The following is a 27,738-nucleotide window of genomic DNA, read 5'->3' as shown; positions in this document are numbered from 1 at the left end:
ACGCGATGTTTCCTGTACTCAGGGACCTACTTAGATGACATGCCTTAAGGTTGTCCCTGTGCTATTCCAATGCATTTTTCTTTTAATTAATATAGTACAGATGAAATTACAACATTTGCAATTTGAAAAATGTCAATCAAAACAGACATGAAATACAATCTCCAGTTTGGTTTAAATGTATAAATAACTTAGATGTTCTTCAATTCATTCATTTAATTCATGTGATACCCCAATAGTTCATGTGAGCTGAAGTGACATTTTGAAAATTATTACAAAGACACAACATGGACAATTTTCTTTTTTATTGAGTTAAATCTGAAAAAGTTGCAGCAATTAAAACAAACTTCAGTGACAACATAAGGCACTGAGAGAGAATGTTTTACTTTTCATGTACGTTACAAAACAACTACCCTCCTTTGCCTATGAATCTAGTAAAGACAGAATATACGAAAAAGCAGCTTTATCCAAGTGTGTACAGCACCACATTCATACAAAGTTGTAGACTTGGAGGTAAAGTCTGTTAAGAGCTTCAAGTATGATTAGTTGGTCAGTTTGTCTTTAAAACCACTTGTTTCAGGTTTTCACATTTTCAAAGACCCAATGTAGCTCTCAACAACGTGGCCATGTCGTCAGGAATGGCGCCTTCTTCCGCTGAATACAACAACAAAAATTAGAATGAAGATATCAGTCTAGTCTTAAACAGCAATGGCAATCACTGAAATGGTATAATTTCATCATCTTTAACCACACAAGCTCCAGGACTGAAGGATGCAAAACAGAGGCCATATAAAAACATGTATCCATATTTACCTTCTTCCGTTGCTGTCATATCCTGTTCAAGTTTTAGTTTTTTCTGACTGACTTTCAACATACAGTCCTCAATGGTGTGTTTGCTGATTAATTTAATCACTTGCACAGTTCTGCAGAATAGAAATTAAGATAAGTTTGACTTTTTCATAAATACATCCAAGGATAAAAATGCTGAGTAATGCACAGAACTAGCACACACCATCTGAAACAACACGTTTATCCACGGAGGTTCAATTCAAAAGGCAGAAAAACATGGTGATGCAATCAATCATTACTGGGGTCACACTACACGATTTCTACAATCCGACCTGATTTTGTGAACAGTGGGCAGCTCACACTTAACGACTATTTCACACTGAATTTATGTCTGTCTTTTGCGTCATGAAGGAGTGCACATTACCCGATTACTTAAGTACAGGGGAATATACACCTAACGACTGATCTGAAACCTTGTCATGGTGATCTGTGTCACAGCCTCCAAACTCCCCACATCTCGCAGAAACACACACAATCCACACAGCAAAAAGGTAAACAAACATGGACGTGGACATTTACAGGTCACGTTCGAGAAGTGCAGATGTCCGCAGTCATGCGCAGCTGTGCAACAGTCACAGGCTCTATACATCTCACAGTATGAGCATCGTATTGTAGGGATCGATATTTAGCGCAGACCATGATCAATTACAGATACTAATTTGTGTTTGAAAATATTATTTTCCCTGTATTACAGTATTTTTAAATAACCTGCGCAGAAACAACCATTGGTAGTTGAAGTATTTTAATAAATACGTATGAAAATCTTATTCTCCCGTCATGCTTATTCTTCCAGTTTCTTTTCTCTGCTTCAATCAGCTCAGCTCTCATTGGCTGCTGATCACGTTACTCTCCATGATCGGTGCTAATCGAGTCGGAAATATTAAAACATGTTTAATAAAATCGTAGGAGCTCTGACTAGCTTACGAACGGATCAGAGAGCAAGCGATTGCATCGCAACCCATCTCTCACTACACGACCATTGGCAGCGGGGACGCGCCCCGACCAGGCTGCTTGTCATGACGATCAGTGCCGATTTGTCGCGAGGGCCAAATCGGGCTCAAATCGGCTTAAAATCGTGTAGTGTGAACCCAGCATAAGGCAACTAGAGGCTGTTCACATCCAAGTCTGCTGCTTAAATCTTCTACACTCCATCAAAAGGAAGATACAATTTGGTTTCTCTAATTGTTCAGGTCTTATGGGATGGCAGCTTGGTAGGTTGGTGGTTCTTATATAGAATTAAATGTTGTCCTAACTGCCACTACATTGCTTTCAGAACTGGATCACTGTTGGAAGATGATACTTGGACAAGTAACGAGTGGGGGGTATTCTGGCCAGCGTCCTCATGCACTTACTTTGTTTGCCCCACTCGATGGCAGCGGTCCTCCGCCTGCTTGTCATTGTAGGGGTTGCAATCGATGTCGTGGAGAATCACGACATTGGCCGATGTCAAATTTATACCCAGCCCTCCTGCTCTTGTGGACAACAGGAATACAAAGATATCTGGATCCGTGTTATAATCATCAATGAGGTGGATCCTAAAGGGGGATGGAGAAAAAAAAAGCTCTATTATCCCATGAAATGTAAAAATACCTTAAGGAGCCTACATTTAACAAGTACTGACACTGACCTATCCAATTGTCACAAGCATTTTTCATCATAAGTTAGTCATTTTTTTTCAATAAGTGATGGTTCTATTATTGCGTGAGAATTATACCCAAAACTATATCTTTGATCACAAACACCTTAGGGGAATCTCTTCTCTCCTCTTGTTAAAACATTAAGAATGGAACAATTCTGTATTTCTGTATGGTTTCTGGTGCACATCAACAAAAACAAATATCCTAAAACCTTCTTTAAATCTCAGCCATGTTTTCCTGCTGAATTGTGACCCTCTCGTCAGGGTTAGTAGTAATGCAGCACTAGGAGGGCGCTCAGTGTTGTTTAAAACCCATACAGACCTATCAGCCATGGGAGTCGAACCATCCAGTCTCACATAGCGGTGCTTCAAGTGTTTGAGCAGAACCTCCACAATGTCCAACATCATAGTGAACTGGCTGAACAGGACCACTCGGTCACCCTATTTGAAAGGGCATGAAATGTAATCTTGTGATTTGTATTACTATTCCACAAGCAGAGAAAAAGGTACATTTCAAAAGAACCACAGTGCGAGAACTTTAATTAAACAGTATTTTTTGACAATAAGACAATGATTATGAATATCAAAAAGCCTCTATGTTACCTGAGCTTTTATCTTGGCAAGTAAATCCCGCAGCACATCAAACTTTCCCGAATCCAGCAGCAGATTCGTCTCTAGCTGGAATTTGCAGATGCTGTTGTACTGCTTGCACAGATTATGTAGTTCAAAGTCTGACATCACCTCCATGTCCTCAAAAATGAGGTCCGGGTTAGCATCGTGGTGAGTTGGTTCCTAAGATCCAGGTCTTTTATTATTATTTGTTCTGCACCATGTAATATCTTGCTCTTAATAGAGACCATGATTTTAAGAAACACCTGTGTTAAAATATATGCAAAGACACACTAAACCTAACTAGAATCACTATCAGGCCTGAATTAACAGATATATTTAACTTTGATCTACCTTGAAATGAACATAATAGATGAAAGTATTTACACCTTTAATTTGAATCCATTAACACAAATTTGGCCACAAATGTTGTTCTGTGATTAAGTTATATCATTAAACTATACTTATTCATAATAAGAGAGAGATACCTTTAACATAAGTTTGGCCATTTGCCTGAGTTTGTCTTCCGTGAAGTACTGGCGATGCAACAAAGGGTGGTTGGCCATTTTTCTAAGCTGCATCATTACATTGCACAGCTGTTTCTCTGGAAAAGAAAACGTACATGTTTACATTCCCTTTTCTAGGACCAGTGCAGCTCCAGTAGTTTCTTATTTGCAAGAACCAAATGGATATCTAAGAGATCATTTTCTTTTTTTTACAGACTTCGCTGTCTATCATATAATCACAAAACACATTCCTTCTAATAATAAAGGAAATACATTTGCGCTTGACAAAATTTACTGAAGATAAAGGGCTTTTTTGAAGCAAAATTTGATCGTATCTAGGTGTTTTGTTATAAGCTTGCAAAGAAAATTCTAAAACTTACTTTCTCCACTCACGGATTTCTTCAGCTTCTCAAAAATAGAGGTATAGAGTCTTTCTTGTTTTTCAGTCATGGCACAGAACTCAGTCTTTTCTTCCTTGGGAGGAAGCTGTTTTAAGACCTGCAGGGAAACATATTAAGCCTTGTAAGCAAATGGATCCTGAAATCCAAGATTAATTAAGGTCAAGCAAGGAAAATGTTTTTTGGGTGCGTTTCATACATTCTTGAGGCCAGGAGGCAGGTAATGTTGAGATCCTGAGACAAATTACACATTCTGATTGGTAGGTCTTGTGTTTGGTCTTGACCTCAACAAGCCACTGTATAAATATTTTATTGCATGTGATCCCTTAACTTGATTCAAGTTCAAAATGTAACAATGTGTGAAAATGTTATTCTCCAAAAAACCTACATGTAACAGTAGAACCTTCAAATGCTTTTGTAATTAAACGTGGTCATCATTTTAATCGTTTTTCTTTTTGTGTACTTATTTTGTTTGTCCAAATTGGCAATTAATACAAGGGAAACTGGTTTCACTTCAAGGAAACATAATTGGCAGCACCGTACCTCGCTCTTCACTCGTCTTAGGATGAAAGGCTTCATGATCTGTTTGGCATGTGCAATCCTATCCCTCTCAAAGGGGCTTTGTTCCTCAGAGGATTTCTACACAAATAAAATATACATCAATTAGCATCACACAAAAGGCTTCAAACAGTAGTTATGAGTATGAGTAGTTCCTTTGTCAACAACAGTGTTGAATAACCAAGAGATTTATTTTCAAGGTGCTAACGCACAGATTCCTGTCCTCGATTAATCTACCTTCCCCCCCAGCCCCATACTTCCACATCTGAACATACCATGGAGAACATCTTGGAGATTTCACTCGTGCTGTTTGAGAACATGTTTGGCATAATGAAGTTGAGCAGCGACATGAGCTCCAACAGATTGTTTTGCAGTGGCGTCCCAGTTAGCAGCAGACGGTACTTGGCCTGTAATGAAAGTAAACAAGCAGAATAAAATAAAGTCACATAAATGCAGTTCTCCTGATTTCAGCTTTAAGGAACAAACCTGGCTTGGCTTATTTGAACCCCTGCCCCAGTCTCATTATAAGATCCATGCCAGTAGGTTATTCACAGAAGGACATTGCACAGTACTTACATTAATGGTCATGAGGTGCTTATATCTCAGAGAGTTCATGTTCTTCAGCATGTGTCCTTCATCAAAGATTGCATATTGAAGCTTTAATCGTCTGAATAAGCTGCGGTCATCGGCATTGCTAATGGTGAGATTATACCTGAGGATATTGATGTGACAGGAGAAAGTTATTTGCTGGTTTCCCTGTGGAGATCAGTAAGGAAGAATATTACTGTGCTGTGTAAAGATAAGATTGAAACAAAACTCCACTGGCCCAACGCAGTATTCCCTCTGAGCACTAGGTGGCTCCACAGTAATGCGTGGTTACTGTGAGAAACTAGTATGTAAGATGCAGTGAAAACAAAAATAAACTAAAATAACTTCATAAAAAGTATAATAGGAATAAAAAGTGAAATTTTATACATGTAAAAAGCACAATTTTACTACAATATACAACATATACTCACGTTGATACAATGATATTGTAATCCACTCTCTTATTTAGAATATCGTGCCTGAGATACCGACGATCTTCCACTGACCCTGCAGAAACAAATCAAAGGGTTGAAGAAAGTGGAGGGAATTCAGAATTTTAGAATTTAGAACTTTGAATTTTGTTTACTTCTCTTAATTCAAGCATCATTTAAAAAGTGGACATATTTACACAACCGAATAAACCTCAATTCATGATGGGGAGGAGTTATTTGATATAAATGAAGTGCAAAATAAAAAAAAGCTGTGGGGTTTCATTTATATTTAGAGTTATTATCAATGTGTAATAACTGTGACAAAAAGACAAAAAAAATGTAAACGGTAAGAAATTCTCCAATAATTACCAGCCCTGATTAAACTACTCCTGACAGCTACCACCCTTTGCAGCTGTCTCTCCCTCCAGGCAAGCAGATACACGTTTAAATTCACTGCAGGAAAACTAACTGAAAGCACGCAAAATAAATACACCATTTCCCAGTGACATTTATCAGGTCAGAATCGGTCTTGAAACGGCACAAGAGTAATTCAGAGCATTGTTTTATCGAGTTGGAGCAGCTGAATGAAAATGCAGACAAATGTGTTGCCAGCTTCCATGTCAAAGACCCCACAGAGAGAAAAAAATAAGTCCAGGATGGAGTAAAAACTAGGGGAAAAAAAAAATACATCAAATTTAATGTTTTCAGACTTCCAGATTTCTCTCCCCATCAGTTTAACTTCTTTACGTTTAATTTTCACATAGTAAGAGCTAAAGGGAAAAATCTTACCATAGTAGATTAGGACCTTTAGGGTAGGACACCAGTGCTTCAGCTCTCTGACCCAGTTATCTTGAAGGAAAGAATCACTGCATTAGAAAACATAAGGTATTGCCACCCTTGGTATGCATCATGTGACTGCAGAATAAGAATTTCCTGGTATTCTTTAAAAATCACATTTCACATTGGTCAGCTTTAATCAATATGTGCCAGGCAGATAGTAATACTACCCTGCATATAATTTTCTTTGTAGCCCTCAGTTTTATACCAGAGAGATATCTGAATTGATGCAGAATGTTATTTAATGATGTCCAGGTTACAGGGATTGTTATACTGGAACCATACCTTCAGACATTCTCAGAACCCTTTTCCCTGAATGTGTAATCTGGTCTGAGAAATCGCTTTATACGAGAGGGATTTTTCCAGTCAAGTGCAAGAAATGTAACATCGTACAGACTATAGAAAAAGAAGGAATCTTCATGCAGCGTACAGAGTTCACAATTGCACACTGCATTAATAGAAATGAAAAGCCGTTTCTTACCTAAGGTTGAAGAAGGAACAGTAATTAGATGTGGGCCGCGATTCCCCTCCTGATACAAGTTTGCCAAGAACGCAATTGCCTGAACCGTCTTCCCTAGACCCTGAAAAGGTTTGTCAAAATTGTAAAATCTTTACTTTGCCAAACAGATTGAAGTATAAAATATGTGGCTGATTTTTTATAACAGTTCTGGAAACAATTAAGAGACCACTTAATTATCAGTTTCTCTGGTTTTAGTATTCATAGGTTTGTGTTTGGGTAAAATTAACATTTTTGTTTTATTCTAGAAACTACTGACACATTTCTCCCAAATTCCAAATAAAAATATGAATGGAATGGAACGGCTACCATACATTTAGAGATGCCGATTTAAAAAAGAGATGTATTTTCACTGGGGGGTAAATTAGAAATGAGAAGATAAATAGATTGATTCCAAACGCAACAGTGTTTCATTATAGGCAGATTGCAAGTAAGGACAAATCCGAGAAAAAAACATCTGTACTGTCCAAACGTGTTCCATGAAATATGTTTAAACGAAAGAAGTATTTATAAAATGTATTCAACTGTATTCTAAGGCATAATTCCTTTTCATCCCGAAGAAACAAATACAAAAAGCATTAACGAGCATTTTGTCTGCTACTGTGTAACGACATGCTCCTACACGTAGCTCTCCTGCAGTGTTGATACGGCACATGACTACTGTGACAGGAAAATTGTTACAGGAGAGTACTAACAGAATAGAAGAACACAATTAAGTTCATGTAATGACCTGAGGAAAAAACATCAGGTTTCAAAATGTACCCAATTCTTTTGTACACAGCTTTCATTTTAAAGGACTTTGAATACAAATATTTTTGTAACCTTATCTTCAACCCAATCTGTAGGTTAATGGTAAAAAATTAAGAGGGGGCAAAAGAAAAAGAAAATTCTCAATTTTGTCATTATAGAAGTCCAGTTATTGTAAAGACACATCTAAGGTATTCGCTGTAATAGTGTTCTTCCTTTATCCAGGACACTACTTTACATAAGATATTGCAATGTAGCTGCAGTCAGTGGCTTACATCTCCCCAAATTTTCTGTTGAATAATATGCATTTGAGGGGAAATACCATAAGATCGTGTGCCATCTGTGCAGCAGCAAACCCCACCTACTATGAAACAGCAGCTGCCAGGCAGGCACTAGCATACTGAGGCACTCCAAGTGCCACTCATATTGGGCTTGATTATAAAAAGTGTGTCTGATAAGTAATTTGATTACAAAAGAACCAACTATTGTGATTTAAGACATCTAAGATTTAAGGAATAAAAGAGAGAGAGAGCAATAATAAATGGTTACCTATTTATTTGACCTCCAATATGCATAAATTGTAGCTTTTGGCCATTTAATATATTACTGTAGCTGAATGTTTTTTTCCATAATGTAGTGTGTTGGTGCAGACTTTTCTGATTGACACAGGAAGCAGGAGGAAGCGGTTCCCAAACCTTTCCTCAAATCTATGGCTGAAACCGGACGCTGCAGATTCTTGGAAAAGCATTTGCTGAATAGAGAGATCACTGCAGGCGAGATGAGCCACTTACCATTTCATCAGCTAATATACCACTCAACTTGTTCTTGTGGAGTAGAACTAGCCAGTTAAGGCCAACCTGCTGATACGGTTTAAGCTGCAGTCTGAAATTACAGAAATATGAATAGTAAAAAAAAAAAAAAAGTTTGTTCAATCGCATATAGGAAGACAAAAAAAAAAAAAAAGATTAAATATCAAGAGGAACTAGTGATTAGACTTGCATTCTTATCAAATGTGAATGTTGGTGGTGATAAATTGCTGAACAGATTTGCATACATAATCTTACAATGAGCAAAAAAAGTAAAAAAAGTAATAAAAATAAATAAAATAATTGAACAGGTCATACATTAAAACCCATACATACATTCAATTATTTACCAATACTTATAAACTACAAGGATAATCTGTGATGGCTGCATATCAAGTGGTCAATTTAAAGGACTGAATTGTAAAATAAAATATATATTTTTGTTGACAATGTTTGGACACATTGGTTACATTGCCAGAGGATATGCAGTAGTTTTGGTTTAGTTTATGGATTGCTTTTGTTAGGATACACTACTTTTAATCCCCCTTATATACCAGTGTTTGTGTTGAATAGTGAAACTAGCTCAGTCATGTTCACAACAAATGCAGTACAACAATAGATCAAGATGTACAAACAATGTGGTTAATTATATTCACTTATAGGTTCATGATTTATGTTTCACTAAAGCACAGCTGGTGCTGAAAAGAAAAAAAAAAAACTGAGCCAAAACAAAGAACAGTTTTGCTTTTATGATACAAATCAAGGTAGTCAATGAGTGTAAATAATCCACACAATGTTTTTGGTTTTGATTTTGTGTTACTCAATACATCCGTATTAGACAATTCTAACAAAACACATCAGTAGTGAAGTGCAAAGGAAGTGATGAATTCCTTAAGGGACTAACTTGTTTAAACATCTGTGCCTAATGTAATCTTTAACATCAAATGTTAGTTCTCAAAGGATTTGCCAAATTTTGTCATTTGCATGCCTGGCATAAAGTATATCCACCCATCACACAAAACATCTGCAGGGCTGTAGGTGTACTGACATGATTTTGGGTGACTTGGAAATTGCTGTATGCAACAAGCAGTGCTGCCAAAATACTAATCCAAGTCTTGATGGTGTACTGCAATGTATTGTACAGATTGATTTCAGCTCTATGGGGATAGTCATGTTGTTATGAACTCCCTTTAGGATCAAATGGGTAGCTTTGTTCATGGGGATTAGTGAAAACTGAATAGGAGACAAAATGAAGACAGAATGGCAGTTGTTTGAGATGTTTCTACTAAAAAAGTAATTAAATGATTTGTGAACTTTCTATGAGCAACACGTGAGGTACAGGAGAAGGACTGCAGCGTCTGCTCTACATCCTAAACCCTCACAATGGGAATGCCTACATGTTCTACACGTTTTTCCATACATACTATAGGACGGACTGAATATCAAAACACTACCTTTTGTTGAGAAGTGCAGGCGGCTTGATGCTGCCAAGCCCACGTTCAGTCACTCGCGTTACTGCCTCGGTCATTTTCCTCGAGATCTTCTCACACTTTGTCATCAATCCTAAGATAACCTCTCGTTCCTTGAGTACATCTTTACTGCCCCATATCAAGTCCTCCGACAGACCATTTGCCTTCGAAAAACGTCTAAACTGTGAAGGAAATCATGCAGTGACCAGGTAAGGAAGAGAAACAAAGAAATTAAACACAGAGATGGACATAATAAATGCTGCAAGGTTTTGAATGATCATTAGAATTCAAAGTGTTAAGTTCAACAGGCTTTTATTACTAGTTTATTTGTAGCAGAAAACAGCTTGCTCTGCTGTTGGTTGACTGCAAATCCGTATATTCCAAAACACATTTTTCACCTAATTATCAATTAATAAACAATTATCCCCTGCACAGTTAATGAATTGTAATGCTTGGTTGTAATTAACGTGTTGGGGTCTCAGGCCGAAATACAAGCCCACTGGCTTCAATTTAGGTGACATTTTTCGATGTCATCTTGTTTGGTCTTGGGTTTTGATGCTAATGGCTAATAAAGAACAGAAAAAAAAAAAAATACGGAGCTGTGCACAAATGCAGAAAGAGAAATAATTATAGTGATTAGTTATGCATATGCTATTAGGAGGAAGTAGTTCTAATTGCAACATTAGGCGATACAGCAGACAAAGTTCATCAAAAGTATGTCAGGCGCTTAATTAAAGCAACAAAAGATATCAGTATGTTTCTGTCATTATTGGATTGCTTGTGTTGGTGTAACTTTGTAATTGTTTAGTGAGGTCACGCAACGTTTGGGGTGTAATGCAAAGTATACTAAAAGTAAAGTAACTAATTACTGTCCCCAGGGAGTATTTACGTATTTAGTTACTTTTTATATGAGTAAAGAGTACAATGTAATATTACTTTTTGTGAGTAACGACCCCAACACTGATTGGGACATTATTTTCAAATTAATTTTACAACACATTTAGCTTGACCTCTCCTTGCTCTCCTATACAAGTTATATAATTCTGAGGGGAAAAAACAGAAATGAAAATTGGCACAACAACTATTAACCTGGGTTTCAGTGAACTGTGAAGTCACTACAGTTAAAGAAGAATTTTACTTGGAAAAACATGCAACATATTCTAGAGAATTGTTGATAGTTAACAGAAAAGGAAAATAAACATGAGAAGTGCCATTTGCTTTCATGGCATATTGAACTTGGAAATATAACGTAAAACATCTCTTAAAATATTTGTTTAGTTTCGGTCTTAGTTTGGTTTCATTTAAGCATGGCAATTGAATAGATTTCACAGACAGAAAGCAAAACAGTCAAGAGATTAAAACATATGACTTTGATCTGCAGCAGTTACGCGCACACAAGTACTGAATAACACCAGTTCGAAATAAAAGGGGCTAATTTAGCTTATTATATGTATTTTTACTTAAATTAGTCAGTATTCAGATGTATCCCTCAGGCACATCTAATTAACTATGTAATAGAGTATAGAGCCCCCGATAAGATGTCAACATAACAAACATAACACAAAAGATGAACTGTATTGAATTCATGACTTTCGTTCATGCAATTAGCTTCATGTGCCTTTCATGCCGACTTCTTAATGGGAAATAAGTGTTTACATGTTCCTATGGTAATGTAGTGAAAATGGCAGACCGGGGAGAGTGTCAGATGTCAGTACATGGTTCAGGACAGCACTCGAGCGTTGTGTGGAATTCTTTCAATCGGACTACTTTTGTATAATAACCTGGAATAATGTGTTGGCTGAATTCATACATGTATGTAAACCCATGGACTATTTTAGATGGACAAATCCAATTGGGGGGGGGTTAGAAGGGGGGGTTGATCTTGACTAACTTGCATGAGATTGACCCATATATATACACTCACCTAAAGGATTATTAGGAACACCTGTTCAATTTCTCATTAATGCAATTATCTAACCAACCAATCACATGGCAGTTGCTTCAATGCATTTAGGTGTGTGGTCCTGGTCAAGACAATCTCCTGAACTCTAAACTGAATGTCTGAATGGGAAAGAAAGGTGATTTAAGCAATTTTGAGCGTGGCATGGTTGTTGGTGCCAGAAGGGCCGGTCTGAGTGTTTCACAATCTGCTCAGTTACTGGGATTTTCACGCACAACCATTTCTAGGGTTTACAAAGAATGGTGTGAAAAGGGAAAAACATCCAGTATGCGGCAGTCCTGTGGGCGAAAATGCCTTGTTGATGCTAGAGGTCAGAGGAGAATGGGCCGACTGATTCAAGCTGATAGAAGAGCAACTTTGTCTGAAATAACCACTCGTTACAACCGAGGTATGCAGCAAAGCATTTGTGAAGCCACAACACGTACAACCTTGAGGCGGATGGACTACAACAGCAGAAGACCCCACCGGGTACCACTCCTCTCCACTACAAATAGGAAAAAGAGGCTACAATTTGCACAAGCTCACCAAAATTGGACAGTTGAAGACTGGAAAAATGTTGCCTGGTCTGATGAGTCTCGATTTCTGTTGAGACATTCAGATGGTAGAGTCAGAATTTGGCGTAAACAGAATGAGAACATGGATCCATCATGCCTTGTTACCACTGTGCAGGCTGGTGGTGGTGGTGTAATGGTGTGGGGGATGTTGTTTTCTTGGCACACTTTAGGCCCCTTAGTGCCAATTGGGCATCGTTTAAATGCCACGGCCTACCTGAGCATTGTTTCTGACCATATCCATCCCTTTATGACCACCATGTACCCATCCTCTAATGGCTACTTCCAGCAGGATAATGCACCATGTCACAAAGGTCGAATCATTTCAAATTGGTTTCTTGAACATGACAATGAGTTCACTGTACTAAACTGGCCCCCACAGTCACCAGATCTCAACCCAATAGAGCATCTTTGGGATGTGGTGGAACGGGAGCTTCGTGCCCTGGATGTGCATCCCACAAATCTCCATCAACTGCAAGATGCTATCCTATCAATATGGGCCAACATTTCTAAAGAATGCTTTCAGCACCTTGTTGAATCAATGCCACATAGAATTAAGGCAGTTCTGAAGGTGAAAGGGGGTCAAACACAGTATTAGTATGGTGTTCCTAATAATCCTTTAGGTGAGTGTATATATATATATATATATATATATATACACATGTACCACTAGTACCACTAGTGTTACACAAGAGTTTATTCTATTCTAGTGTTTATTAATTATTAATGGCCTTATCTAAAGACATTTGTATGAAAAGAGACAATCAGCCAGCTACATTTTGTGCTAGTTGCATGTTTTTACCATCACCCACTAAGGTCTTGATTAGAATCAAGCAATTTGAAAGTGGTGTACAGTCTTAACTCTGTGGGGCCGCAAATAACTGTCAAATAACCGGCTGGGCCGCAAGACCCCTTTTACCACAATTACAAGTCACAAATGTTACATTTTAATTAGAAAATAGCAATATAATGCAATAAATGCATATCAACAATGTATTAAGGGAGTAACACATTGATACAAAATAAGCAGTTGTCCTCAATGCACTTTGCACTTTGGGCGCAGTTTGCCCACCACTGGACTAAACCACGGGGTGAGAGGTAGGTCTCGTTCACACAATGGATCAGTTACACTCATGTATGCCTCTATGGTTACACTAATTATATTTTGTCATTATTGTGTATAATGCGAGTGATTTATGTTTAGGAAGGTCTAACAGAAATTTACTTTTTTTAACCCCAGGGTTTAACGCAACGCTATTCAAAATTCGGTGCCACCTGACATATGCGTGAAAAAAAAAAAGGAAAATAAAGAAAAAACTAAAAAACTACATAAACTTGTTTTGCCGCACCCCACTCGTTTGCGACATCTAAGCCTGATTTGCAAAGCACCACCAGCAATACGTGGTCACATCCCCTCCCCCCCCCCCCGGGCTCAAGAGTACGTGATCACCCCCCTTGTCAAACCGCCTTGCCAGTGCTAATTTTGTGGGAAACCCTGAACCCTATTTACATATTTGACATATTTCTGTAAAACAAATACTAATTATAACTGTCAAATGCACATATTATTAATTAAAAACAAATGCATGTGATAGTTGTGTTAATGTAATGAAACAGTGGATGTTGTTCTGAATGACACTTTTTTTTCTGGTCTGGTTTGTTTGTTGAAGTGAATGGGATGTGCCATTGTAGTGAAAGATACACCCATGACATATCAAAAGGTCCCTCAGGGGGCTTTAGAGTACTGCAGAGTTAATATTAGAAAATATAAACTGGTAAGGGTGCCATTATTAAATGACAAAAAATTATGGATTGATCGACAAATGTAAAAAGTAACTGAATCTGAATTGATTAAAATAAAAGTCAAGCAAGCAACTAGAACAGACTTTCAAATCTGAAGTGATCAGAAAATAAATCAAAATAGAAAAGCTACAGTGCAAAACTATCTAAATAATCTAGATAGATATGCACATACATAGATATGCAATCTAATTCATGTCAAGCTGTTTTTCTAGTGTTCATTTTCCCTGCCTTTTTTGTAGTTAATATTCAATAATTACAAGAAAAGCTACTGCATCAATGTGATGCCTACAGCAAAGGCTGTACTTTCAAACACCTTTATCTTTAAATAACGTTTTACTGTAGTAACATCTGTTTTGAGGTGGAGCTGTCAGAAACTAGAATTTAGCCTGAAGATATTAAAGAAAGTGTCAAAGTAAAGGAAATTTCATGAATCTCTAGTGTTCCAAATTACCATCTCTCCATACTACCCAAAAAGAGTTCCCTTGTCAAAATATAAATAACTACAAACAAGGACAGATATCAATATCCATGTTAAAAATACATTTATATATTTTATATTGGCATTTTACATTGGCAACAGTAAGCTAAACATTTGCATCTGGCTTATAAGCAGCTTTACGATTATGAAATGCCCACTGTTTAACATTCTTTTGGTAGGTTGTGAAACCTTTTAACAAAATAAATCCTTAAATTGTAAAAGGGCACATTAATCTTCATATTATACATAACAAACCTGCCCACAGACTCAATAAAGTACAAATTGAAAATGCCAAGAGCAAATTCTCTGCCTCAACACACCTGAACAAGTTGCAATTCGACTAAGCCAGGTGACAGATGTTTGGACACCAAAGCCCTGAGGCTTTTGGTTTTTCCACTATCCAAATACAGGAGGCTTTGCTACCCTTTCAATTTCAGAAAACATTACATTTAAATATATATGCATGGGGACCTTCCTTTCACTTATTTTCCTCTGTTTTATTCATCATATTCTACATTCTCATAATATCTAAAAGTATGTTTCCAAAAGTAGTAAAAGCCAAATTGTGTTTTTGTTTTTTTAAATAGGCCTAATAACATTATGTTTCTCCTCAGGGAGGAGAAAAATCTTTGTTCAAACTTGCTACTGTACATTCCTAACCTTTTTACTGGTTATATAAAAAGAAAACATTTGCTGTGTAAATATGCAGGTTTTAAAGAGATCAATATAACAATCTTTTTCTAACCAATTCGAACACTGTAAGCAGAACATGAAAAACTGTTTGTATCAGTCATCACCAAAATACTTACATTGTTACTGATTTAACAATACATTTACATTAGCAAAGAGCAGAGCTCTATACAAACAAGTCTCCTAAAATCAGTGCCTAAAAGTTTAAGGAAAACAGCTGAACACACCTTTTCTACCTTACATAGAAATGTTAGTAAAGAGTAAGGACCTGCTGTAAAATAATCTCTTACTTACATTTATAATAGGGAAACATAATTCAGATATTACATCAATTTAAAAGAAAAGAAAAAAAAAATTTATATATATATATATACATACATACATACATACATACATACATACATATACATTTCTCAAGAATCCTGTGATTTTCAAACTAATACATCTCCTTTGCTCTACATATATACAGCCCTTAGCTTTAGAATAGACTGTGAAATTAAGACACGGTTCAACAAAAGGCCTGCCCTTTTCCAGTAAAAACCCATGCCTACAACAAGCTATGTGGAAACCTAGGAAGTTGAGCACAAAATACTACACACGACACTATGAAAGGATTAGAAACAAACAAAAGCAGCTTCTATTCTGTTAACTTTGACATTCCAGTATTATATTTTAATGATTAAAATAATATTTATAAAGATATGTTGGTAACTTACAACAGACAGAAAATCTCAGCCACTAAGAACAGAACTCTGAACAACCATTATCTATAAGGACAAAGCTACACTACCTAAAAAACAGTGTTCAGCAAGTTCAGCAAGTCGGCATGGCGGGACATTTCAGGGGTAAAAAGTAAAGTTTTCTTAAGAAAGCTAAATCCACACTTACTGCTTCTTTATTGTGCCTGAAAACATCCATGGCTGCATCTTCAAACATGGAGCTGCTGTTGGATTTCCAGTTCTCTTTAAATGCCTGCTGTAATCATCCATTTTCTGCCACATTCTTAGCTTGTGCTTGACTCTACTGATCTGAACAGACTGGCTTTCAACTCCTTAGCAAATGAATCTCTACTTTCCCCTCTGTGCAGTGAAATACACCAAGTATCTATGCTACCAGGCTGAGTGACAGTGTTAGCAGCCAATCAGATGGGATTTTTTAAGACCATCATCCCACAATTTATTCAAAAGTAGGTCATATGATCTTATTTGAAATGCCATTGGCTCAGGATTATGTAGTGCAAGAACCTAATAAGGCTAAGGCCACCCATTTCTGATTCCCTAAAGATATAACACACCTTTGCCTATAAAAATGGATCTACAAAATTAAAACCAGAATGCTCAGCTTAAAGCAAAGTGTGAGAGAAAAAAAAAAAGGAAAAAATAACTTACCAAGTCCTCCCAATTTTTAAAGGGCCGGAGTTCTACAATTTTCGTAGCCTTTTTAACAGAGCACTGAGATATCAAGGAGAGCTCATCTACGGAGGCATCTTGAAGGAAGTTCAGGATTTTAACCTGGATTTCTTGATCAATTCCATCTTCAGCCTCAGAATCCTCACCAGAAGACTTTTCATAATCACTACTGATCGATTCCTCATCTTCTGAACTACTGTCTTTCTCCTGTGTCCTTTTCACCCTGTTTTTGCCCATTTCAATGGCTGTGCTCTGCCCATTCTTGGTTTTTGCCACTGTTTTTTCGGCAGATAGCCATGTTCCAATGTCTGGGGTGACCCTATTTCCTTTCCTTACTTTGGGTTTGGGTTCAGGTAAACTAGGCTCTTGATCTGTAATAATAAAAAAAGACATACTGGAGAATTGCACAAACAATTATGTATTGTTTTCAACAAGTAAAAACAAGCATGTATAGAACAGGAAATGTTGAGTGGGGTCCACTGACAAGCAGACCTAAGGCCTGTCATACGTAATTGAACAGTAACTTAGAATTACATGGATCTTCATATTCATATTCAAGTTAAGTAACTGTGGAAATTGCTTCTATGGGGATGAAGTTGGAGATAATTAACTATAGAAGATTTGATATGGTCCACAATCCTAGTTGGCCTTTACATTTCTGATATTGGAACCAAGGCGTGAAAATTATACTGTAAAGAAAGGAATGGTTGATTTCTTATCGAGCTATCCATCTTTCAAAACAATCACATGCTACAGTAGTAGCTGTAACTCAAATTGCAAGGGTGGGGCAGAGTGTAAAATAGAGTGTGGAAGCAAAGATTATAATGGATGTGGAGGGTCTATACTGAAAACTGTAGACTTGTGATGAAACATTATTTTCCATGTATTCAGAAGTGAATGAAACTGGTGAGTAACATTCTTCCTTACACTGGCCAAATAAACAGGGATCCCACAGTGCAGGCTACTCCACGTAGTAAGAGCATGGGTGAAAAGGAAGACAAATTTACCTGGATCGGAAAACATTCTCAGCACTTCATAAGCATCTTCAAAACACCAGTCGTGTTCCTGCAGTACATCTCTCAGCTCCTGGAACGCAGTATTAAAAAACATGATTATAACAGCTAAAAGCAAGGGCAGACAACAGCATCAATACACGCACTCTGACCCTAGTGGAGACTTTAAAGACACTGATTACGAATAATGGTTATAGATCACGTTGATTGCAACCTGAGTTAGGAAACTGAAAGAACAACAAAACAAAACTGAAGTAACAATATACAATAAACACAGAAAGCATCCATTAATCAAGTCAGTTGTCAGTTTTTCTGTTGTGCTAGTGGAGGTCTGTACTGCTTTAAATAAGGAACTAGCTTTTCAGCCAGTCTGCCTCTAGTAAGACACCACACACTGTTTAAATGCTAACCTCCTTATCTAAATCAGGAAATTTCCTCTGTAGTTTCTTCACGGTGGCTTCTTGTTTCTCCCATTCTTGCTCCGACTCAGACTCTTCAGAATCAGACTTTACGGGACAAAAGAGAACAACAATGCTTGTGATTTGTGGAACAGAGGAAGCATCAGTAAAATATCAGGACACAAACATATACTTTCCTCACAGAATGATGCATCAGACTATAGGAAAACCTTGTGGGTCAGCTTTGCTGGAACCCACTTCAGTATACACTATAACCAAAATACTTACAGGGATTCTTTAGGGCAGGTATAAGGAAAAGTCGCAACTGTTTAAAGAAAAGCTGTAGCAATTCTCTCATGAAGTGACAATTGGGTGGATTCGTATTTATCAACTAACTTTGGAAGCTGGATTTCAGAAGTGATGTGAGCCTTGAGAGTAACAATGACAAATCACCTCATATTAAGGAAAATTAAATAGTAACTCACAGGAGTAGTTTTCTTCTTTTTGCTCGGTTGAATTTCTTCGCTATCCTCAGAGCCTCTATTTGAACTCTCTTTTTTCTTTCTCTTGCGCATATTGTCTGAAAAAAATAGGCCTAGCATTAAGTATTCAACCATCTTTCTCAGCTTAAGACCTTTGTTACACATTTCAATCAGTAAAAGCAATACTTTTCCATGAGGTACTGCAATACATGGGAATGAGAAAATTAGGAAAACTTCAGTAGATTGCAAGGGGCATACGAATCATAAAATACCTATAGTAAAACGATTAGTCTTTAAAAGTTTAAATATCCTTTAATATAGTAGGCAATTTGTGGTCGTATATAGGGATCTTGCCAAAACCAAAAAGGTTCAGAACGATTCTTTAACAAAATTAAATGCATTTGAGCAGATGGTGATTTGTCCTATGCGATTATGTGCAGACAGCATATATAATTGTGTTACAGATGCCAGAGCCCCAGAGCTAAAGTTTCAAGCAAATATACTGTTTTTTGAAAACACTCCAGGGGGTGTGGAGAAAGCTCAACAGCTAAGACGAAGTTTGGAGAAAGCATGGACAAAAATAAAAGTCTACATTAATTGGCGCAGGTAATATAATTACAAATTGAAAGGAAATAAATCCTTATTAACTGCAAATTATTAGAAAATGTAATAACAGACAATCAATTACTTACATGCAAAATTATAAAACACGCAACGGTATGCTTTAAATGATATCTACAAAAACAGTGACACAGTGACACAGTGACTTATCGTCAGTAGAGATGTATCGTGCATCATGCAGTGGTCTAAAAAAGTGTAATGCTTTTTCCCCCTATTGAAATGAATAACAAAAACATTGAAGAAAAAAAAAAAACATAGGATAAAAGTTAGACACTTCATTCATGATACATCAATTTACATCTTACATCTAAATGTCAATTGCATGCACTCGAACACCGTTTATGTTTATATTACAGCCTGTGGTGAGAGGAGAAGCATAAAAATTGTGTAACTGTACTATCTGAAATACCTGAAAAATAAGTATGAAATAAACATAAAATTGTAAAGAAACTTTATCCTTCAACCTGGATGTTCATATGTGCATGACATTGCTCATAATGTAGTAATTGTTATTTATTTAAAGGTAGATAGGTGTACAGGTAAGAATCATAACAGTTAATTTATATCATATTAAAGCCAAAAAACATGTAATGTTCATGAGAAGAATGTCCCCACTGTACCCATAAATGCCACACAATGCTATAAACCCCACTAGAATGCAGGCTTACAAGAAACATTACACAAGAGATCCCTGCGGGTTTCTTGCGAGTGAGTGTTTTGGAAGACAGTATTTATTTAATATAGAAAATATTTCTTAAAGCTACCTACTGCATAACATGGCTTCAGAAATATAGCATTATGGAATATAACAGTCTGCAAGTTGCCAATTGTTATGCTTCTGACAGAAAATAAACAAAATAATTATCGATGTTAAGTACTGGGGTGTTCCCAAATCGCAAATTCCTCATATACATAAAACAGCAACCCTTTAAAACTGTCTAAACATCATCTTTGGTATAACGGTAGTGGTATTTCCATGTGCCTCATGTGATAGGGGAATTAACCATGGGCATGAGATGCTCTATCAGTGATGTTACAGGAGGGCTAAGACATCATAGAATGGGGTGTAATCTGAATATGTCCATATTGTAATACGTCCGTCTGCAGCGATATATACTTCGACGAAAGAGACGTTCGCGATCAGCACTGTTGCAGGAGGCACAGAGAAACCTCCATGCAGCTTTAGTCAAAACGGGTAAACAATTTCGGGGGAGATGGCCGATCGTCCAAAGCCATGAATTCCAATTAACAGCTTGTAATTTCTTAAGTGTTGGCATATCCATTTACACATTTCTGTGATTGTTTAAGTGCTTCTGGTAATGAATAATAGTCGATTTGGCCGATACTTCCTAACTCTTTCTTTTCAATCTCCAAGTAGTCATTGCATTCAGGGACTTGGCACTTCTTGAGGAGATGTATTAAGTTAATTATTATTTCAATTTTACCACTGTTGCCATCACACTAAATAACTGCAGTACATTGCTTGCAATCAGGTGTTCTGATGTTGTTTTCAGACACTTAAAACTATTCCAAACCGCATGCTTTTTAGACCGTATGTTGTACACCATAGAAATACACAGTTTCGCAGTTAATCCATCACAGTATATACACAACGACTGAAAAACGTATCTGATGATGTTTACCGATACAATGACCCAAAACAACTTGCGCGATAATACAAATTCTCCCTTTATTGGTGCCGATTCCATAACCAACCAACACCCTACTCAATACTACTGGCTATTGGGGGGTATACAAATTCAAAAAGTACTCAGTAGATTTGCTGGCCTTCACAACTTCTAGCATGTGAAGACCTGACAATCTGCCATAAGAACATCTGCCAGACTTTGGCAATTTATCTGACACATTAAGAGAAGGACGCCGCCGCTTTAGGGGAGGTAGGAAACTACATGTCGACACAAGTCAGACCACAACCTTTTTTTTTGTCTTCTCTTGGCTATCTTCATGTATCAAAAACCATCAAAAACAAAAAATACAACCCTGTATAGCTTCAGGGTTAACACCTCGGTCTCAGTTTTTTTTTTTTTTTGCTGTCAAGCCAAAAAAGAAGGTATGAAACATAACTGTCTTCAATTAAAAACTTGATTAATGTGCCATGTTTTGCGTGTTTGTAATGTATCCCGACCCACAAGACTAATTAATTTAAAACTGAAAGCTGCCACATACATTTCAGTCACATTATCACTGTCCTGAAGGAGTTTTTTCATCATAAATTCACCATCTGCCCATACGAATTTCTTAGTACAATATTTCTCTAAAAGAGAGGTTTTACCACCATGAGTTGTTCACTGGATAATTGGATGTGCTCACATTTTAACAAATATTTGCATTATCACGTCTTTACGAAGCAATAAGATTCATTACTTAATCCTGACCTCAGCATTAAATGATGGTATCTTCACAAGATAATTTAAAAGTAGTTTTTCCACAAATGAGAAACAGCAGACAAAAAAAAGTTTATATGGTGGAGTAATATGCATCATTACAAGTATACAGAGGACAAAAATAAGAAATTAAATAGAGATTTTGTTTGCCACATTACTTTTACCAGTTTTAAAACATCTTTTACCTTCATCTCCAAACAAAACTAGACAAGATGCCACAGCTCCATCCAATGTGCTTGTGTTATTTATGACCTGAAAAAGTAAGTTTAAAACAGTATCAGTATATACCCTTCGAAAATGTCACTAATTATTGATTTAAAAGATAAGATACATGAAACAAAAAGTGCAGCATAAACAAAAAACATTAATCAAAAAACAACTCCATCAACAGAATAAACAGAATTAAATATCCTGATTAAAAGAGGAATTTAGCCATGTCAGAATGGATTATCCTTTTTGCTTAGCTATGCTTGTGAACTTGTTTTTATCAGCCTTAAACACCTAGTGCAGGTGAAACATCTAACCCGAATTATATTTTTATGGCACACTCTCCCTATTCTATTGTTGGGGCACCAACATGGACTGTGTCCAACTGAAACACCTATTGACTCACGAACACCTATTTAAATTTCACCGTTAAGAGTTCGCCCATCCTGACCACAAACATTTTCTTACTTGCAAGCATCGTAATTTGATCATGAGGGAACTGGGAAAATGGCCACAGTGGTAAAGCTTAAGTGAAGTGTGAACTTGAAGGGAATACTTTAAAGCCCATTCATGTATTTTAAGTCTTAAAACTGCAAAAGAAAACCTGCAGCATTTAAAGTGGGGCACATGTCTTCTCCACACACTCTGCAACACGAGTTGCGAGAGAAATGGTAATCAGGTGAATATAACGTGCGGCACGGCAACAGGATGTCAAATGTAGAGAGACAGGACTGATAGTGGATGTCTTTAATTGATTAATGCTAATTAAAGGTCCTTCCTACAGTTGTGATCATGAAGAAAACATGTCACCTCTAGCAGCTGTTGGTTTGTTTTCTGTGGGAAAATTTCCTTAAGTTTTTCAAGTCTGTCTTCTGAAGTTTCTCCGTCCTCCAGGTCAGAGTTCTGTGGTGTCTCAGCGTCAGAATCTTTTCTTTGTAAGACCAAACTCCTGTAAATAAAAAGGGTTAATTTTAAGAAAAAAGCAGCAGATTAACAACTATTATACATCAATAATATTATTATAAATCATATGTAATTTGAATAAATATGGAATAGTTCTGGGAGTAAGTTCTACAAGCTCCTTTACATAAATAAATAAGTGTTTGTGTGTGTATATATATATATATATATATATATATATATATATATATATACATACACATACATACATACACACACACACACACACACACACACAGCTTTATGACAGCAGTGGAGTCTTTTTAAATTGGAAAATGTAAGATTTAAGTTAATTACAAAATATTACATTTTTCTCATTCTTCATGATGTTCAAGCATTTGATGGATTTGGTGTAGGTGGAAAAAGTGTATTATACACACACACACACACACACCCACCCACCCCATGTAAAGTTAACATTGATAATATCTGCAATGTTTCCCTGAACTACCCTCATATTAAGACTTAGTTGTGATTAAGACATCTAGAATGAACACAAAATTCCCCCTCATTAGTATACAAATAAAAACTCCTGTATTTCTCAGTCTTGGCCAAGGTCCATACTCTGAATAAATAACTAATGAAAACCCAACGTTTTCTTATCCTCCCACATACCTAAATCAACATTACTCTCCCAGATGCAAGATGGGACATATTCGGTTTATAATGGATCTACAAAATCCACACTAACAGATTCTAGTCTAAAAAAAATTTATATATACATAAAGAGGCTACATTGTAAGTTTAGAAGCTTTAGAATACCATGACAATGACACTTAAGAGCTGATCTCCATGGTTGCGATTCATTCTTCCACATTAACTAAAGATCATGGATTCCTTCCAGTTTGACGAGATTAGTCATGTTGAAATACATCAAGGCATCAAAGCTCAAAATGTAGAAGTGTACACGAACACAAAAAATAATACAGATAACTGAATAAATAATAAATAAAAAACTAATCACACCCCCCATCTTGTGTGCTCAGGAAGAACTGGAGTTGGTGTGTTTAAGATCATAAAGATCTTGTTTTTTGGTTGGTGTTGTTAATCTTTCATAATCAGTTTATTTTTAGCAGGAGCCTTACTTAGCATGACTCTGAATTGCACAAATGGAGCACTGGAAGGTACTGTTTACAAGAAGATTGTTGATCGATCATATGAAAAACTGACAGATTACAATGATGCACTGATTTAAATACAAAAAATGCACATGTATCACAATTTTAAAAAACAGATTGTCGATTCACAATACAATAGGATATAATGCTATAACTGCTACCAAACACTCCCTCAAAACAGTGCCACACTACTGAAGCTTGAAAATAACTATACACCTACAAAGGTCTTGATCTAGATTTAACCAACACACTTCCCAATCAGATGATCTTTTGTAAACTGTCAAAGAAAACTGCACAGGTTTGATGTAAGGTTGTTGTGTGCTCAGATTGAATCTATTCCCTTTCCTTCATACATGTTTTCACCTACAGAATACCCAGCATTCCAGGATTAAAGTGCATTCTTCAAAAATATGAACACAAAGTGAGTACTTACCGTCCCTTAACCGGAGCATTCTTATTTTTGCAAGAGGCCTTTGAATCTGCAGGCAGTATGTCATCCAGTTCAGAGTCTGAGTCTATAAACTCGACGCCTTTAATCCGATTAAGACTAGAGGGGCGCTTTGGTTCAGGGGTTTCTGGAACAACTGTATCTGTAAAGAAATACAAGAGCTGCACATCATGTAAATAAAGATTGACCAACTGTACAATTAAACAAAACACTAATCAAAGCAGTATTAGGATGCCAATTTCTTTTACAAGGCCATAAGAAGGTGATTCTCTTATATTACCGTTTTTTTTTTTTTTTTTTAATGGAGACCATAGACTGACCCATCTATTTACTTATATTATTATTATATTTCTTAGCACACAGCCTTATCAAGGGTGACCTACAATGGTTACATTTAATTACCCATTTAAACAGTAGGGTTTTTACTGGAGCAATGTAGTACCTTGCTCAACAACAGTGTCCATTAATAAACACACAACCCAGCCACTGCTGTCACTGTAAGCTGTAACTTACAAGTGTGTGAACCTTTTCCATTTTTAATAATAAAACAAAAAAAACATACATTAATTGCATTAAAAGCCACCAAAATTTGGGTAATTTTGCCCTTATGGTGACACCTGGATTCCAAGTAAGAGACCCAGCAGGGCATGGACTCCATTCAAAGAAACCTATCCAAATACTGCAGGGACAGAAACAGCATTTGAAATGTCATTAGCACTAGTACCGTCCATGATGTGTCTCTATATTTGGAAGTTTTGCATTTTGGTTGTCTATTGGGTTAACCATGTCAAATCCTGGGAGTTGCTGGGTCCATTATGCACTCTTCTAAAATGGACAGAAACCTCTGAAAACAATGATGTTGTACTTATAATAAGGTAGAAGACATTTATGTTTGTCATTTAGCTCTGTACACGAGGAACGCGTTCCTGATCGCTTTCCATTTAAATCTAAATATTATAAATTGATGGCAGGTACACAAAAGCATTCTTATTTAAGTTAACGCCCAGGTGCTACAAATACCTCTGCAGTCACACTGTTGTTGTTATTAATGGCAACGTGCAGCAACAGTCTTGCTGAGGTTTCAAAGGGTCCAGTCTGCTAGTGCAAGAGAAAGATGGAGACTGACTGGACACTGATTGATGCAGAGCAGTACCAGGAGCACAGATGAGGACCGTGTAACTTGAACACCAAGTCGTGATCAAGTGTAAATACAAAACTGTACATAATTAGGGCTGGATACACAGACGCACACGTGATTCATACATACATACATACATGCATGCATGCATGCATGGTTGGAGATCCTGTGGCAAACTATAAAGGAACAACCATCACTGGTCATACACATACATGCAACCTCACTATAGGAAATCGGCCATTGCCTACTCCATACACTCGTTACCTAGAAGATCATTTCTAACGTGGGGTAGACAACTGCACGTAACTGCGCAATGTAGAAGAAAAAGCTCAACATAACAGGGTTTGCAATGCAAGCGTTTCGGGTTAAACTGGAAAATAAAGCATCTCCACCTGAACCTACAGGACTTGAGCTACATCAGGCACAGCACCTCCCTTCCAGGAGAACCAGCCCGACCAGCTGTTTCTCCCATCCGCATTGTTGTACCTGTTTTGTTCTCCTTCTCCGAATCGGGACTTTCGGATCTGCTGCTCTCCTCCTCAGACGCTGTCGAGTCGTGGTTCTTCTTCTGGTCCTTGGCGTAGCGAAATCGGTCCAAATTGAAGAAACTCATGATGGCCAACACTAGATTTTTTGGTATTATTATTATTATGGTTTCCCTAATTATTTTACATTCGAATAAGATTGGGTATCTTATATGTTTAACGTAAAACGCTGTGGAAATAACAGCGCTAACACTAATATTGATATGTAGCTTTCGGTTTGTAAAATCACGGTAAATACTTCAAGGTAGCAGCATTATAAACAAATACTACTAAGAGCTACAATGCGGCATCCTTATTATTATGCGCATGTGCAGCTGTCAGAATTGGAACTAGGATTATATATATTTATATTCTGACAATAAAACGTTCGGATTATGCTTTAAAGAAACCAATATATTTATTAATTAGCCATGTCATTATATTTTTAAATATCAAACATTCTAGTATAATCCCGTTAAGATGTTCGAGATACCCGGTTTCCCGCGAACCGGTGCTCCAGAGTATGTAACAAACTCAATGCTCATTGGAGAAGTCTATATCGGGTTTAGCCAATCCAAACAGAGACTACATTAAAACAGGAAATACTCGTAGGAGCCCATTTGGGTTCTTGTTGCTCGATAGATCGATGTAAAATTCGCTTACTAGTGCTTCGTGGAACCAAAATGGCGTCAAGTTGCCATCGGATAGAGTCTTTGTCATTGGTGTATTATTTCGTGCACATTTTTTTTACAATGTATTAGAGGAATAATAAATCACAACATAATATATTGTACAATATTAATTCTATTGCAATTTTTCTTAATCAATTAATAATCCGGATATTTGTACCTCTCCATGCACGGTCATTAAACAGTCAATATGTTTGTGTTGTTAAAGCAAAGACGATGTCAATTACCATGAATTACAACGTAATTCATCCTTAAATCAATTGAAAGTGAAATCCTAAACTAAAACACTCATAACCCCTACATATTATACAATAACATAATTCCATTCTGCATGTCTGGTAATACTGTAATTCTTGTAGCCCTACTTCTGCTACCATTTGTGACTGTTTCTTGTGAATGACAGAAACGACTGTTTTGTGAAGCGTCTAGTTCAATTCTACCCAATTGCATATTTTGGCATTTAGTGAAAAGGCACTGCTTACAAACACAAATTCATTGTTCTCTTATTTTCTCAGTTAGGCATTATTCCCCATCCCCTGTAGCTATTTTACCTCACCAAACAGGGTTTAGATATATATATATATATATATATATATATATATATATATATATATATATATAATGGCCTCCTCTCATTTGTAAACTTTCTTATGTTCTTATGTGCTACAACCTGTGGAATAAAGGACAGATACATGAATTATAGTTCTTAAGCAGCCATGTCTGGTTGGGAAGGTGACTTACAGTGCATCCGGAAAGCATTCACAGCGCTTCACTTTTTCCACATTTTGTTATGTTACAGCCTTGTTCCAAAATGGATTAAATTAATTATTTTCCTCGAAAGAAGTTTCTTTGAAATCTTGGCAAATTTATAAAAATAAAAAACAACAAAAGCACAT

At 36.7% G+C, this 27,738-nt stretch overlaps 1 protein-coding gene across 1 annotated transcript; it reads right to left on the bottom strand.

Moving 5' to 3' along the window:
* Window positions 1-287: 287 nt before the first annotated feature.
* smarcad1a (SNF2 related chromatin remodeling ATPase with DExD box 1a) lies at window positions 288-26,673 on the bottom strand. Its single transcript, XM_066712223.1, has 23 exons — window positions 26,116-26,673; window positions 24,477-24,633; window positions 22,776-22,914; window positions 21,944-22,010; window positions 18,736-18,830; window positions 18,263-18,358; window positions 17,847-17,925; window positions 16,819-17,210; window positions 9,934-10,130; window positions 8,465-8,555; window positions 6,891-6,990; window positions 6,362-6,421; window positions 5,573-5,648; window positions 5,130-5,265; window positions 4,829-4,960; window positions 4,539-4,634; window positions 3,978-4,095; window positions 3,580-3,695; window positions 3,086-3,274; window positions 2,805-2,923; window positions 2,199-2,381; window positions 811-920; window positions 288-651 (listed from the first exon to the last, which is right to left on the bottom strand). The coding sequence occupies exons 1-23, from the start codon at window positions 26,240-26,242 to the stop codon at window positions 590-592; spliced, it is 2,937 nt and encodes a 978-aa protein (XP_066568320.1). The 5' UTR covers window positions 26,243-26,673; the 3' UTR covers window positions 288-589.
* Between the last annotated feature and the right edge of the window lie 1,065 nt (window positions 26,674-27,738).

This window comes from Amia ocellicauda, chromosome 8 (genome assembly GCF_036373705.1).
Source record: "Amia ocellicauda isolate fAmiCal2 chromosome 8, fAmiCal2.hap1, whole genome shotgun sequence".
Classification (NCBI taxonomy): domain Eukaryota; kingdom Metazoa; phylum Chordata; class Actinopteri; order Amiiformes; family Amiidae; genus Amia; species Amia ocellicauda.
Note: the sequence above shows the minus strand (reverse complement) of the source record. Positions and strands in the feature narration are given on the sequence as shown.